At 50.9% G+C, this 14849-nt stretch overlaps 3 protein-coding genes across 3 annotated transcripts; 2 read left to right on the forward strand and 1 right to left on the reverse strand.

The window, feature by feature from the left end:
- Positions 1-1783: 1783 nt before the first annotated feature.
- Positions 1784-7334, forward strand: KY384_003566 (uncharacterized protein; the record flags this gene model as incomplete). Its single annotated transcript, XM_044812080.1, has 2 exons — positions 1784-6469; positions 6522-7334. 2 exons carry the CDS (start codon positions 1784-1786, stop codon positions 7332-7334), a joined length of 5499 nt encoding a protein of 1832 aa, XP_044671213.1.
- A 653-nt stretch (positions 7335-7987) lies between these two features.
- On the reverse strand, positions 7988-10693 carry KY384_003567 (uncharacterized protein; the record flags this gene model as incomplete). The annotated part of the gene is made up of 2 exons (XM_044812081.1): positions 7988-8323; positions 8747-10693. 2 exons carry the CDS (start codon positions 10691-10693, stop codon positions 7988-7990), a joined length of 2283 nt encoding a protein of 760 aa, XP_044671214.1.
- A 446-nt stretch (positions 10694-11139) lies between these two features.
- KY384_003568 (uncharacterized protein) lies at positions 11140-13218 on the forward strand (the record flags this gene model as incomplete). The annotated part of the gene is made up of 1 exon (XM_044812082.1): positions 11140-13218. The coding sequence occupies one exon, from the start codon at positions 11140-11142 to the stop codon at positions 13216-13218; it is 2079 nt and encodes a 692-aa protein (XP_044671215.1).
- Positions 13219-14849: the final 1631 nt, after the last annotated feature.

Genomic DNA, 14849 nt, shown 5'->3' on the forward strand with positions numbered 1-14849 from the left:
GCTCCATGCCAGCGTACAAACATGAACCCAATAATATCGATCCTTCCCACACCGACTTCTAGCTTCTCCCCCCATTGCTGCTAATCCTCTTCCCTTATCCTCCCCACAATTTCTTTCATTTCTGAGACCTACGAGATTTTCATGATTGCCACTCCCTTTTATGCGAGATCTCGCAGCCTAAGCGAATCGAGATCGTAGTGTTTTTACCCAGGCTAAGAAAGCCGTCTCTCACACACTCCGTACTCTTCAAAGGGGTTTCATCCCTCACATGAGCAGCGATATTGCCAAAAGGCGCGCAATCCCCATGTCCAATCTCGGAGAACTCGATGCCTTCCTCCTCTTTCATGTCTGTTACACACGCACCGGATGAACTGCGCGGTCACCGCATCACCTTCTCCTCCTCTTCTTCCGTAGACCCTCCCATGAACCTCTTTCGTTTCGCTAGCATATATCATCATCGAGTCATAGCTTCACCGCCCGTCTTCCTCACTACTATCACTAATAAACCCGCTCTCCAACTCCCTGCTTAACCTCCTCCCTCCTTCCCCGTCCACATCTCTTTGCCCCTCTAGCCCCACAATCCCTTCCACCAACTCCTCGTCGCCCACCCCAAACCCCCAGTCCCGCCCCCCTACCCCTTCTCCAATCCCAAATCCACCACCATCAGCGCTATCCCTTCTCCATACCCCGGCCCCGAACTGTCCCTCGTTCACGTTTCCCACCGTGCGGAGTATGGCGCCCGAGAGACTCTGCACCAGGCGCGTGATGAGGCTTGTGGCGGAGTTGGCAGCGGGGGTGAGCGTGGAGTTGAGGGATGAGGGGAGGAGGTGGTAGCTGGATCGCTCGCGGTATTTGCGGTAGTAGGGGAGGAGCAGGTGGGTCAGGAGGAGATAGATGAATAAAGCTGTTAGGGGGGTATGAGAAGGGTCTGGGGGCGCAGGGGGCGTTAGTGATGGGGAGGAATGGGGAGGTAGGATGGAGAGGGGTAAAAGGCGTACTTTGAGGAGAGCTGAGGTCTGTGCGGATGGCATGCTGTGGTTCTGATTTTGCTAGGGATTTGGCTTAGATGTGGAGGGAACGTAGAAACAAGTTGGACTGTAGGGTATGATGGAAGTGAATGTGACCGTTGAAAGGTGGAAGGTTTTGAGGATGTGGCTACATTTCCCGGCGAATTGCTGAGTTCGCAACGTTTATTCGATGGCTCCCATGAGGCTGACGAACATCATTAAGGTTAGGAAGGGTAGATCAAGCAGCTCTTTGACATGAAGATGCTATTTCGGCCGTCTTACTGGTGGAAGGTGGAAATAGCATCGACAAGTCCAGTCGGGGTCTTGGCACTATCTGGGCAGTCAGACCCTTTGCGGCATAGTCCGGTATGCGTGCGACCCCTTAGCCTTGGGTTCCTCGGCCGCTGTTGTCCCCTCCGGTTGGATTGGTGATTGCAAAATAGACAAATCCCTTCGCCGCATTGAAACATCACCTCCACCTGTTATCATCGTGCGCCGCCGTACAAGTATTCACTCCTTACTATTCACTTCTGTGGCCCCGTGGTGGGCTAATCTACGCTTCCAAAGGAGCTTCAGGGGCGCGCCACATGCAACAGTGACAGCGCGAGCCGCTGACTGTGACCCCTCTCTTATGATTGATGATGATAGATAGACTACTACGGAAAAACATATGATAACTCGAGGAGAGAACCAGGACATAGGCAGACCCAGCAGACTGGAGCACTCACCGCAGCGCAGGAGGCCGGGGTGAGTAGAGAGGGGGTAACATCAGAGAGATGCCATCGACCACATCCTCACATGACAGCAAGTCAAGACAATCCTCTGGCGGCAGGTCATTCTTTGGAAGGAAGCTCAAAGACAAGCCCAACCATCAAGAGCATTTAGAGCAAGATGGCGGAGAAATACTACAAGTTGCAAGCGGCGGCTCTAACAACAGCGCCAATAACTCGCGCTCCTCACGCCACTCCCAAAGACCGCCAATACAGATAGACATGGGTCAAGAGCCGCCGGATAATTTGGGGTTCTCCATGACTGCTGGTGTAATTACTTCCATTCCTTACGACAGCGTCCCCGCAGACCCCAAAAGTCCGATCGCGGTAGATTACCTTCCTAAAAATGAGAGTACGACGCCGAAAAGAAAAGAGCCGCTACCTCATCAGCTGAACAGAGGAGGCGCTGATTTTCATCAATATCCTGCCTGGGACCCTCAAAGTGCTCCTATGCCGACAAATGGGTCGGCCTCACATCTTTCTGGGCCGCGACCGCCACCTCACTACTCCTCAAGTGCAGCCTCTTTAAAACCTCAATCTACAACACTACCAGTGCGTGATAGTAGCAGGCGGCCTGCACCCAATTTTGCAATTGGGGATGCGGCAGCTCCTATCCAGGATCCACACGCCACGTTCAATTCTACATCAACTGGTGATTCGGCATCGAATCATCGCAATTCTTTTGACCAGATGAGCGTCATGTCTTCTGTTTCGTCTGCCACTCGCTCGAGCATCTTTTCCTCGGACAACTCATCACGGACCGCTGTGCAGGATCAGCGGCCAGGGACGTCTGGGAAACATTCGCACTTTCATGGCTCTCACACCGCTCAACAGCCGAGCTACTCTTCCTCAACTCCGTTCAACCCTGACGGCTTTCACTTTCCTCGACCGAACGACGATCGAGTCATTGAGCAGCAGTTCGTTGATATGATGAATAAGAGAAATTTTCAAGCAATGCCTGAGCAAGCAAAGAGACAAATGCTGGCCTACCCAGCGAGCAAGAAGTGGCAGTTAGTGCACCAAGACAAAATGATGGAGTGGCAAGGAGAGCAAAAAAGACGGCAGGCTGCAAGGAATACCATCATGAGCGTCGATGGAGGGCCAAGTATGATCTCGAGAGCAGACGAAGAAGGCAGTCCAGAATGGTACGTTAAGCGGGTCATGAACGATACTATCACCGCGAAGCAACTGGGGAGTCTCAGTGTCAGTCTGAGAACGCAACCAATCAGCTGGGTGAAGGCTTTTGTTGAAGCTCAGGGTCAGCTCGCCTTGTCAAATGTACTGGGAAAGATCAATCGGAAACAAGGTCAAGGACCAGCACCCGTGCAAGGTTCGACGAGCGAAAAAGATCTGGACAGAGAATACGATATCATCAAGTGCTTGAAGGCTCTCATGAATAACAAATACGGCGCTGACGATGCTCTTGCCCATCAGCAGGTTGTTGTTTCCTTGGCCACCTCTCTCACGTCGCCACGTTTGACGACGAGGAAGCTTGTCAGCGAGGTCTTGACTTTTCTGTGCCATTGGGCAGATGGAGATGGACATCTCAAGGTACTACAGGCGATGGACCACGTCAAGAATCAGCAGGGAGAGAACGGCCGCTTTGACGCCTGGATGCGAATAGTCGAAGTAAGTATCGATGGGCGGGGCAAGATGGGCAGCATGGTTGGTGCTAGTGAAGAAGTACGAAGCGGTGGAATCGGCATGGAGAACATGCTCATGGAATATGCTGTGGCCACGCTTTTCTTGATCAATATGATGATCGATGCACCAGAACATGATCTGCAGATGCGGTGCCATATCAGAGCTCAATTTACCTCGTGTGGTATCAAGCGCATATTGCACAAGATGGAGGATTTTCAGTACGAAGTCATTGATAAGCAGATCGAGCGTTACCGGGAGAATGAGGCCATAGACTACGAGGATCTGATGCAACGGGACGCCAGCAGTATGAAGGATAGCTTTGAAGCAGATGTCAAAGATCTACAAGATCCGACAGAAGTCGTCAATGCGATCATGAACAAAGTGCAAGGAAGCAGAGCACAAGACTATTTCCTGTCTGCTATGCAGCATATGCTCCTCATCAGAGACAATGACGGCGAGGATCGACTTAGGATGTTCCAACTCGTAGACGCCATGCTCAGCTACGTTGCAATGGACCGTAGGCTGCCGGACATGGACCTCAAACAGAGTCTGAATTTCTCCGTCCAGAATCTACTGGATAGATTACATACAGACTCGGAAGCACGGCTGGCAATCGATGAAACGACTGAGGCAAGACAAGTGGCAGACTCAGCCATTGCTGAACGAGATGAGATGAAAGCTCGGATTGACATGGGCGCTGACGGCTTGGTGGCCAAATTGCAAAAGCAACTTGAAGAGCAAGCGCAGATCATTGAGCTCCAGGGGCGACAGAATGATGCACTGAAGTCTGAATTAGCAGACCTGCAAAGAATACGTGCTCAAGAGCTGCAACGGAACGAACTGGAAACCAGAGAGCTCTATCTAATGTTACGGGACGCTCAAGATTTCGCCGCCTCCGTCGCCAAGAAAGGTGTGCCCGAAGCTATGGCTTCAATGGATCCAAAGAAGATGCAAGGCATACTCGATCGAGATGCGCTCATGGCTCGTCTCGAAACACAGCTAGAAAGGGCAAAGACCCAATGCAAGCTCGAAGGAAAGGTCTGGCAGCAATCTAGCCCCAATGAAAGGCTACGGGAATTGCGTGAGCAAATGGACGGTGGTGAGCCAGGTGAGCGCGAGAACTATGCCGCCCGAATTACTCGAGAGTTCAGCGGCGGTCCAATCAGCAGAACAACTCGAAGCAAGATCTTGAAGGGTCCCAGACGCGCAGCTGCAGAAGCATTGGCTGCTCGTGAGAGCAATAGTACTGATAGCAGCTACAAAGTCGATGGCGAGGGTGATGATGCGGTCATATATGAGAAGCCCAGAATTGTCCAAATGAAGCGGCCTCAAATGAGCGCTCGACAAGCAACTGGTCTCTTAGGTGAGATAGCAGCCAAGGTCAAACGAGTCGACGCAAGCGAAGACGAAGATGGCGACGGTATCACGACGGGCACCTCGCACCCGAGTCTTGAGTCGGATTCCCCAAAGACACCCATCGATGAGCCTTCACCGAAAGATCAAGCCGATAGAAAGGACATGCCTCCTCCGCCGCTACCTGTTTCTATCAATGCTCCGTCGGCTCCAAAGATCACCGGCTTCGAAGGTGGTCCTCCACCTCCACCTCCACCACCGCCTCCGCCGCCACCTACGCCTCCAATGAGTTCTTCTCCTGCTATGCCGGGCTTCTCCAATAATGCTCCACCGCCACCTCCTCCGCCCCCTATGCCGGGTACCATGCCAGGCACGCCTAGCTCTATTCCTGGATCCAATCGTACATCTTTGGGCCCGCCACCCACGCCTGGTGCACCACCACTCCCCAGTCCGAAGAAGGGTGGCTACCACGGTCAACTACAATATCCAGACGCTCCCACCTTGCATCTTCCAACGCTAAGGCCGAAGAAGAAGCTGAAGGCTCTCCATTGGGACAAGGTAGATACTCCACAAGTCACGGTTTGGGCTTCACATGCGCCAACTCATCAAGAAAAGGAAGAGAAGTACCAAGAGCTCTCTCGTAAGGGAGTCTTGGACGAAGTCGAAAAGTTGTTCATGGCCAAAGAGATCAAAAAGATAGGCACGACTGCTGGTAAGAAATCCGACAAAAAACAAATCATTGGAAGCGACTTGCGGCAGAAATTCTTGATCTCGCTTGCAAAATTCTCAACCAACGATGCGGACGACGTGATTCGCATGATCATCCATTGCGATCGAGAGATCCTTGATAATAATGTGGTCATGGATTTCCTCCAGAAAGATGACATGTGCAGTGTGCCTGAAAACACCGCTAAGCTTATGGCTTCTTACAGCAAAGATTGGACGGGCCCAGACGCTCTCAAGACACCTCGAGAGCAAGATCCAGCCGAGCTGACAAGAGAAGATCAAATATACCTCGCTACAGCGTTTGAGCTCAGCCACTATTGGAAGTCGAGAATGCGAGGTCTCCAGCTTACTCGAACTTTTGAGCCAGAATATGATGTGATTTCAAAGCAATTGAGGGAGGTTGTCAAGGTGTCTGAATCTTTGCGTGATTCTGTGGCCCTCATGAACATTCTTGGCCTTATTCTTGATATTGGTAACTACATGAACGACTCTAACAAACAAGCCACTGGGTTTAAGCTGAGCTCACTTGGTCGGCTTGCCATGGTCAAGGACGAGAAGAATGAGTCTACCTTTGCAGATCTTGTTGAGCGAATTGTCCGCAATCAGTATCCGGAATGGGAAGGCTTCATCGAGGACATTGGCGGCGTCGTCACGGCGCAAAAGCTCAACATTGAACAGCTGCGCGTTGATGCCAAGAAGTATATTGACAATATCAAGAACGTACAGTCGTCACTTGACTCGGGCAATCTAAGCGATCCCAAGAAATTCCATCCACAAGACCGAGTCAGCCAAGTCGTCCAGCGCTCGATGAAGGATGCAAGAAGGAAAGCCGAACAAATGCAATTATACCTCGAGGAAATGAGCAGGACTTACGACGACATCATGACTTTCTACGGCGAAGACAGTACAGATGAGAATGCGCGAAGGGATTTCTTCTCCAAGCTTGCCAACTTTGTTCTTGAATGGAAGGTAAGCTATTCTTCATGTCATTCTTTGGTTCCCTCCGCTAATCCCATTTCAGCGATCCAAAGACAAGAACATGGCAATTGAAGAAACCCGCCGCCGCAACGAGGCGTCTATGGCTCGCAAACGCGCCCACCAAAAAGCTGTCAACCCAGCTGCAGCCAGCATCGCGTCCCCGACAGACAGCCCTCTGTCTCCGTCCTCCACTGGTGCCATGGACTCACTGCTGGAGAAACTCCGCGCCGCGGCCCCACAAGCCAAAGACCAACGAGATCGCAGGCGCAGGGCTAGATTGAAGGATAAGCACGAAGTCCGCAAAGCGAGCGGGCAGGCCATTCCTGATTTGCACGACCTTACGAAGCCAAGAGATGACGGCACCAACGGCGAGGCACCTTCCCTCTCGCCCGACGCAGATGGGGAACGTATGGATCCCATCTCTGAAGGCGAGGATATCGCTGAACGAGCAGCCAACATGCTGCAAGGGCTCCGTGATAATAAGACCCCTGATGACGTCGACGCCAACGGACGACCAGGCAGTCGCGATGGCAGTGGCAGTCTGAGGGTGAGAAGGAAGAGAGAAAGCGCTAACGAGGAACGCATGAATCGGAGGAGGCGGAGGCAAAGGGAGAGCTCGAGTACCAGTGGTGCTACTGCTGAGGAAGAAATACGTCCGTCGTCCGCTGCCGGCGGCAATGTTGGTGGCGGTGACACGATTAAGGAGGACGAGGAAGAAGGCGATAGCACCATCATCGAAGATCATGACGAGGAGGGCGGTCTGCCTAAGACGGTCATCAGTCCTCCGAGCCCAGAGCCGCCGGCCAAGATGGACGTAGAGGGCCGGGCGGGAAGACCGATTGTCTTGGACGACTGATGAGAGACGGGCGACGGTTGTGGGCGGTCCATTAAGATTTTTAATATCGGGGAGCTTGAGAAGCAAGGGCTTTGAATTCGGGCTGGTTGTATAGGGTATTCTATTACTGTCATCTCTACCACCGCCGCGGCTGGTGATGTAGATGGTCAGGCTTGTGTATTTCCTTACTCGATTCTAATACCCCGAAGCGACTGTGGGTTTTTGGTGTTGGAGTTGGCTATGAGTTCGACGGTTAGCGATACCGTCAGGTCTTGCGGTTGAGCGAGTCAGGCGGGACATTGGGCATTGTGCATCACATGAATGCTCATCCCGATGGCGGATTAGCATGAACTATACTGGTAATAATCTATTTCACACTTTATTGTGCATCAAGCAAAATCTCAGCTGTAAGCGATCTCGGGGTAGATTGTTGCGAAACCGAACCCTCTTGCCTCAATGGTGGAAAGAAAGCCATCATGCTTCCATTGATAACTGGGTTGTTGCTTCCACTTTTCGAACGTTGAGGGTAGATAATGAATTGTGCGTTCTCCGACTATAGTTTGTCTGATTGTCACGATGGAGTTTTCTTACATGGAGAGATATTGTACATATGTACAACCCCAAGCCTCTCATTTCTCCCTACCCATATATTTACACTTTTTATATCTAAACAATCACGACATGGTCTCAAACGCACTGTCGACTTCAATCGCGGTCCCATGCGACGGCGTGTACTCGAACCACTCCGCAATCAACACGCCCTCCTCGCCCACCTGAATGATAGGATACAATTCCTCTTTCGCCTTAGCTCCATGCCGATTGACCAGCTTTTCCACCACAATAACACTCTGATCCTGCTCTATCATCGTAATCTTCTGCCGTTCCTGCACACCCGAGTCCGCACTATCAATCAACACAACATCTCCCACCACGAACCCGGACGTATCCTTAACGAGCACCTTAACATCACTCCCGGGATCTATCCTCCCGACTCCCACAGTCCCAGCATGCTGACCGCCTATATTAACACTTCCCGTGGGATTAGCAGGCGGAATCCCTTATAATTCGTACTATCATAATTCGCAATATCCTCCGCGATCTTTAAATACGGGTACTTTCCCCCTCCCACTCCCCTCCAACTTCCGCAGGCATATCATCCAAGCTCCCATGTTCCGCAAACCACGTGAATGCCTTTTCAAACCCCTTCCGTATCGTGAGCACCACGCGAGCGCTGCCAGCCCGCAGAAAAGCCTGCCGCGTGGCGTCCGGATGTGTCAGGGTCCGGATGAAAGGCCACGCGAGCGGATCGTCCCAGAAGTAGGAGTAGAGGAAGAAGACGACGTTTTCCCACTCGATGGCTTCGTTGAGGAATGTGGTGAGCCGGCCGTGTTGCAGCATTACGGACCAGATGGGCCCGGGGTCGTATTTGTTACCGGTGAAGTGGATGCCGTGGGCGTTGTCGCCGGCACTGTCGGGACTGGTGGCGCCGGGGGTGGGTTTTCGAACGCTTGGGCGACGTCGTCGGGGACGAATTGGAAGTCTGGGCCTAGAAGCCAGCGGAGGACGCATTTCATGATTTCGTCGTTTTCTTCGCGGCGGAGGGTTAGGGTGTCTACGGCGCTGAGCTGGTCTTGGAGCCCTTGGAGCTGGGATTGGCGGAGGGTTTGGTTGGCGGTGAAGTCCGCGAGGGCGGAGTTGTAGATGCTGGTGAGGACACTGGCGCGCCAGACGTCGCGGGTTGCGGCTGTGGGCACTTGTGAGACGTTGAAGGCGTACATGCCGTTGCCGTAGTATTGGGCGAAATAGACGATCTGGATGGTGCCTTGTTGGCCGACGAGGAAACTTCCCAAGTCAATGTTGATGCGGCGGTCCTGAGAATCGCCGACGACGTTGGTGTTGATACTTGGGTCGACACCAACGATGGAGAATACGCGGGTGGTTACATGATAATTGGAGAGAATCAGATCGAGCTTGATGTTGCTAACTTCATAGCCGTCTTTGATGGTGATCTCAACCACGTTTTCGATCCAGCTTGAATCATTGTCTTTGATGAGATTTGGGATGGCCCCAGCAACTCGCATTGGAATGGGCGAAGCAGGTGGTGGTGGAGGAGGCAGGGTCACGTTATAGTCAGCTGCTTTCTGAGTGTAGTTGCTCTCATCGATATCATTCATGGTAAGTGGGAACTTGAATTTCTCGATCAAACTTTCCTGGATCTTGTCCATCTCTGCGTAGAGCTCTCGCATTGCGGCACCGGGCTCTGGCACCGTAAGATCATACGTAAGCCGCAATCCATAACGATAGAGACCGACGTGCCACTTTCGCATCATGCTGAAATAGTTGATAGTCATCGCTGAAGTATCGCTTGGATTTTCCAAGGTCCGAGTTGTCGATGTCGAGCTGCCACTGACAGTGTTGGTCGAGATTGTGACCTTACGACTCTGCGTTACGCGGGAAGATGCTTTCTTTGTCACACTCATTGCATGTTTCGTGCTATCAGTTGCAGACGTCGAGTTTGAATCTTGACCACTAAAACCAGCGGACACAGAGCCGGTTACAAATCCACAACCTCCGGATGCACTTGACGTGACATTAAATTGATTAGAGTGCGAATTTTGTGAAGTTGTAGCTTGTGCAAGCTCGGTGTTTTCTGTGACGCCCGTCTCACTAAAGTTCTCGAGCGAGTCCGTGACAATTGAGGTAAATTCTTGGCTGATGGAGGACCACTCCTGCTGTACCACAATCGTCTTCTCTCGGGGAGCCAAAGGTATTGTCGCAAGAAGTTCACCTTTCTCAATGCCCGCAGGAGCCATTTCTAGACGTTCAAGATTGAGCATACCCACCGGCGATACCGTGATATGGGAAGAGAAGGCGGCAGAAGCTACCTGAGCCGACTGCACCAAGTTGTAATGATGACCCAAGAGTTGCGATACTTGATCCTTTCCAACACGTTCATGAGTTGATCTTCTGGCCTTTTCCAGGGCTGCTTGGCGTACGCTCAAGAGTCGCTTCCCAAATTCGAGTAGTTGAGAAGATGAGATGTCCGCGAGAGTAGTTGGAGACGGATATTCCAAGGGGAGTTTCTTCCCTTCGAACGAGCGAAGAAGCGATTTGATGTCTTCTTGACGCATTGGGTGCTCTACTGCTTTATCCTCAAAGGACACAGCAGCCTTGGCTTCATCAGAATGATGCCCTCCGGTGTGGTCATGGTGAGCTTCACCATGGTTGAGAGCACGGTCAACTTCGCCAGGCTGGAGTGCTAGCGATCTCAGGAAAGTAGCTTTGTGTAAAGCACGACCGGGAATATTCACTGCCTTGTTCACTGTCAGAGGTACATGTGTGACTTTGGGCAAACTTCGTGTTGAATTTTTCAACTCCATGGTGCGAAGATGTGTGCTAGAGACGGATGGATCAAGTCCACCTTTTTAAGTGGAGTGTATGTGACTTATGGCCTGATTGCAGCTGAAAGGGAGGATTTAAGCAATATAAGAAGTCTCTCGTCTGGGACTGGTGGTCTGGCCAAAGCCACATTGTTCAGCTTAGAACTAGCCTGCCCCCTAAGAATCGTATGATCCTCTAGTGGCCGACGCGGTGGCGCCAAGGTGTCTTGAATAAGAAATCAGCCCCCTCTGATACAATCGACCCAATCTTAAAAGTTTTGGCATTCAGACCTCGATCTCCTGGATACGAAGCCTGCGACGATGGCGTTGTTGAGTATCAATAATAAGGATAAGCGAAACTTCGTAGACCAACGCCACCAGCAAAGGCGAAATCGCTCAAGACAGACTTCCTTAGAATGGTGACAACTTTCTCTTGACAGGAAAACATGCCCCAGGCAGTCCAAAATGCCCGAAAGGACTGGTTTATGTCGCCGTTCTCGGGGATTGACCGCCTCCAACTCGATCCTGATCCGGAGTACAATCGCCATCCAAAAGCAAGACCTTTGAAGAACAACTGGTCAGATCAGAACGTCCGACTGGCTTGGGCTCGAGACTGGTATCGCTCGCTTTTGGGAAATTCCGATTTTTACCTTACCGGCATCTATCTGAATTCTAAGGATGCAGACCCGAAACTTGTGACATCAGCAAGCCGGACGGATCACAAGTGGACGCAGAACTGGGCACAATTTGAGCAGCAAGGGTGGGGGCTCTGGCCATTATATCAAGGATTCTCCGACACTACACAAGAGTATGTCAAAATTCCGAAGGACTGGGAAGCAACTAAAGTTCAACGTGGTATCGCCGCAGCCAAACATATCGCAGCGATCGTGTCAAGCCTACCTGGGGACAACACAGGAATGGTTGTCTATATCGACAACGAATATGGTCCGACAAAGATCCTGATGCCATATTACAAGGCATTGTTCGCTGAACTCCAAGCCACTCAACCGAGTGGCCGGCTGCCTCTGAGAGCTGGATTGTACATTCGAGCTGGAAATCTCAACGATGTTCTTTCAGAGCTTCCGGATCTGTACATTTGGCTTATCGAAACTCGAGACGGAGATTTGCCCAATGTGAAAGGAGACAAGGCCTATCCCAATCCTATTGAGCCAAAACAAAGTAGCTCTTCGTCGAACTATCAGCGCTTTATGAGCGAAAGGTACCCGATCGTGCTTCGAAAGTCTCTTTTTCTCCCTGTTGGACGTCAATGCACATTAACAGGTAAAACTAGCGGCTACACGGACTCATTAATAGCCAGTGTGGGGGAGGGTATCCCAGGGACGGTCTCCCAATTCGACTTCAATGTCAGCCTCGTACGTGACCCTCGGTATCCGCAGGCGGATCCTCGTTTTGCCTCCCTTGGCCCTAGCCAGATTGTGTATAGTAGTTTCGAGAAGTCAGGTGTCAAGACCGCTGAGGCTGGAGTGCAAGTCATTCCTATGCAGAAAATCGAGCCCGAAGCTCCGCTTGTCGTCGTGGACCAGGAGTTGTATTCAATTGCGCAGGATGGAAGCATCTTCATGAGCGTCAAGCGCGAGATCACTCACGATCCATTGCAGACCATTAGTCTGTGGTCTACGCCATCAATTGTGGTTCCGAAAGGAGATCTTCGACGCATGCGTAGCTTCAATGTTATCAGAACCTCGCCGACAGAAACGCTGCTGTTCTACTTGTCAAACAGAAACAAGATCCAGGCGTACAAACGAGTCCAAAAAAAGTCCTCAGATGTAGATGCCCAGTGGGCAAAGTCAGACACACTTGGAGACTTACATCCATTCACAAATCTGAATGTTGTACTCTTCAAGAATAAGATCTATCTATTCTTTATGCAAGTCATTCTCGGCGAGTCGACTGAAGCATCTCTGTGCTTTATCCAGTGGCAGGGCTCTGCTGGACAGCAGATTAGCAGAGCGCTGAAAGAAAGTGCGATCGTGGCCATGGCATCGACGAATTATCTGCTTGTGTTCTTCCTTGGCAAAGATTGCCAGCTGTCGTTCACTTACGCAATCGAAGATCCCAGATCAGGAGACCTTAAATGGAGTCCAGTCATCACTACTGCGGCTCTGAGAACAAGCATAAAGCTGCATCCTCACACACGAATAGCGGCGTGCGAGATGACACCGCTACTTGTCAAGGTCGCTTTCATGAGTAGTGACGGGATACCCAGCGTCTGTGATGTCCTCTTCATCCCAGGGATCCCAGCGTGGGCGTTCTCCTCCTGTAAGCAATATTTTCGCAATGAGAACAAGCGAACCCTCGGAAGCAGGGGGCCAGCAAAAGGATTCGTCGCGGCAATTGGGTGGACCATTAACCTTTACGGAGACATCGCGTTAATCAAGGATGGTCAGAGCACACTGCTCTATTGTGCTGGGGCCGCTCCAGACAAGCGAGGAATTCTCCTGCGGCGTCTTGAAGAAGATGAACCATGGCTAAGACTTGTTGACCCAGAACATGGCCTTCCGTAAGCAGGATAACTTCACTAGCAAAGAAACTGTTGGCAATCTTCTCTACCAAAAGTCTGCTTCCAGACGTCCTCATGATTCTAAAACTCGCATCTAATCGAAGCTCATTTTTATGAACGAATTTGGTAGTCAATTTCGCAGATCAGAGGTACACACAGACCGGGGATCTTTTTAACGTACTTGGAATTCTTGATTTATGGGTTCTGTACTGCAATCTGGTCGCCATTCATGATGCCATGGAAATCTGTACTAAGAAAGATTGAGTGTGCATCTATTGATATCATAGATATTCAAGATGCTTACAAATTTCTGCTGATATCGTGTAGAGTGCTTGATCATCCTTCCCGTGAATAGTAAGGGGTGCCTCGACTCTTTCTGATATGAGTATCACACTTTGCTCTCAGATGGGTCACGAACAGTACCAAAGTTGGTGGCTCTACAGGTGGCATCATCTGTAGCTCATGAAATGGTGCTAACTCTGGCAGAAGGAGGGCGTATTTGGCCAACACAACCAAGGATCGTCACTGTCTAAAAAAACTCCATGGCATGTTGTCGAAAGATGTGGCGTTGAAACTTGTTTGTCGAGACAGGCGCTGATGCCATATTGCCCCTGCCAGATTAGCAAGTATGTACTTGATTCAAGTCAAAATTCAAAGTTTAATCGTTACGAGCGCTCCCTGCTGCAAATATATATTGCATACAGTAAGATAAATTGGGCTGACCAGCCGACCTTTGTAGAATGCTACTTGTCCATATTCGACGAGGCAGATTGACCCTCTCAATAACAAGGTCTATGTAGAAAAGCTGTAATGACTCGGAACGAACCCTTCCATCATGTTGCAATATATTGTACATGAAATCAGCCGCACAAGCTCCCATAACACACCCATTGCTCGTGGCTATTGCAGAGATAGTTAGCTCAATCTTCGGCAACCCCACTTCATGAGCTTAAGCTCTACCATGGAGATTCAACTTACGAAACGACCGAAAACCCCACGGTTATGCATGTTTGCGCCTTCGCACCATCATTCCTGTAGCAAGTACCCTGAGACTGCCCATTCCCCTCACTGACAAAGTAGTCATATGTGTAAGTCTGCTCGTCAAAATAGAAATCTAGTTTTCCTGAGCCGCATACGCCTTGCATGAACGTCATTGTCGTGGGTGGTGAGCTGGCCGCGCACTTGGTGCTCTCGACTGGGGCATTGATGAATCCGTTTCCGCGCCCGCCGAAATAGTTTCCACAGTAGTACTTGTTACTCGCTATGAGAATGCTGCCGGTATAGAGGTCTCTATTTCCACCCTCCTTGGGGTTCGACTCTGTATCTAGGATGTGGAAGTCTGCGGCAACATAGACGAATAGCAGGATGGTAGCAATGAAGAGTGCACGGGTGAGCTGCATGATAGATGGCGGTGCAGTGAAAATCTTGGTGTGAATCTTGACTTGATGAAAGCGAGACGGAAAGAAGGATGAACGAAAGACCGCTGAAGCGTGAGGTCGTGGAAACAAAGGGAAGATAGGGTATCTAATATACTTTCCAGACGAAGGCCATGGTTTAGCGTATTTGCCAGTGCCATTGGCCCTTCGTCATAGGCATGAGGGGATCAATCGTCGCAGTGCCTGATCTACAGGAGTA

The sequence above is a fragment of the Bacidia gigantensis genome (genome assembly GCF_019456465.1).
Source record: "Bacidia gigantensis strain McMullin 20006 chromosome Unknown contig_180, whole genome shotgun sequence".
In the NCBI taxonomy this organism is placed as follows: Eukaryota; Fungi; Ascomycota; class Lecanoromycetes; order Lecanorales; family Ramalinaceae; genus Bacidia; species Bacidia gigantensis.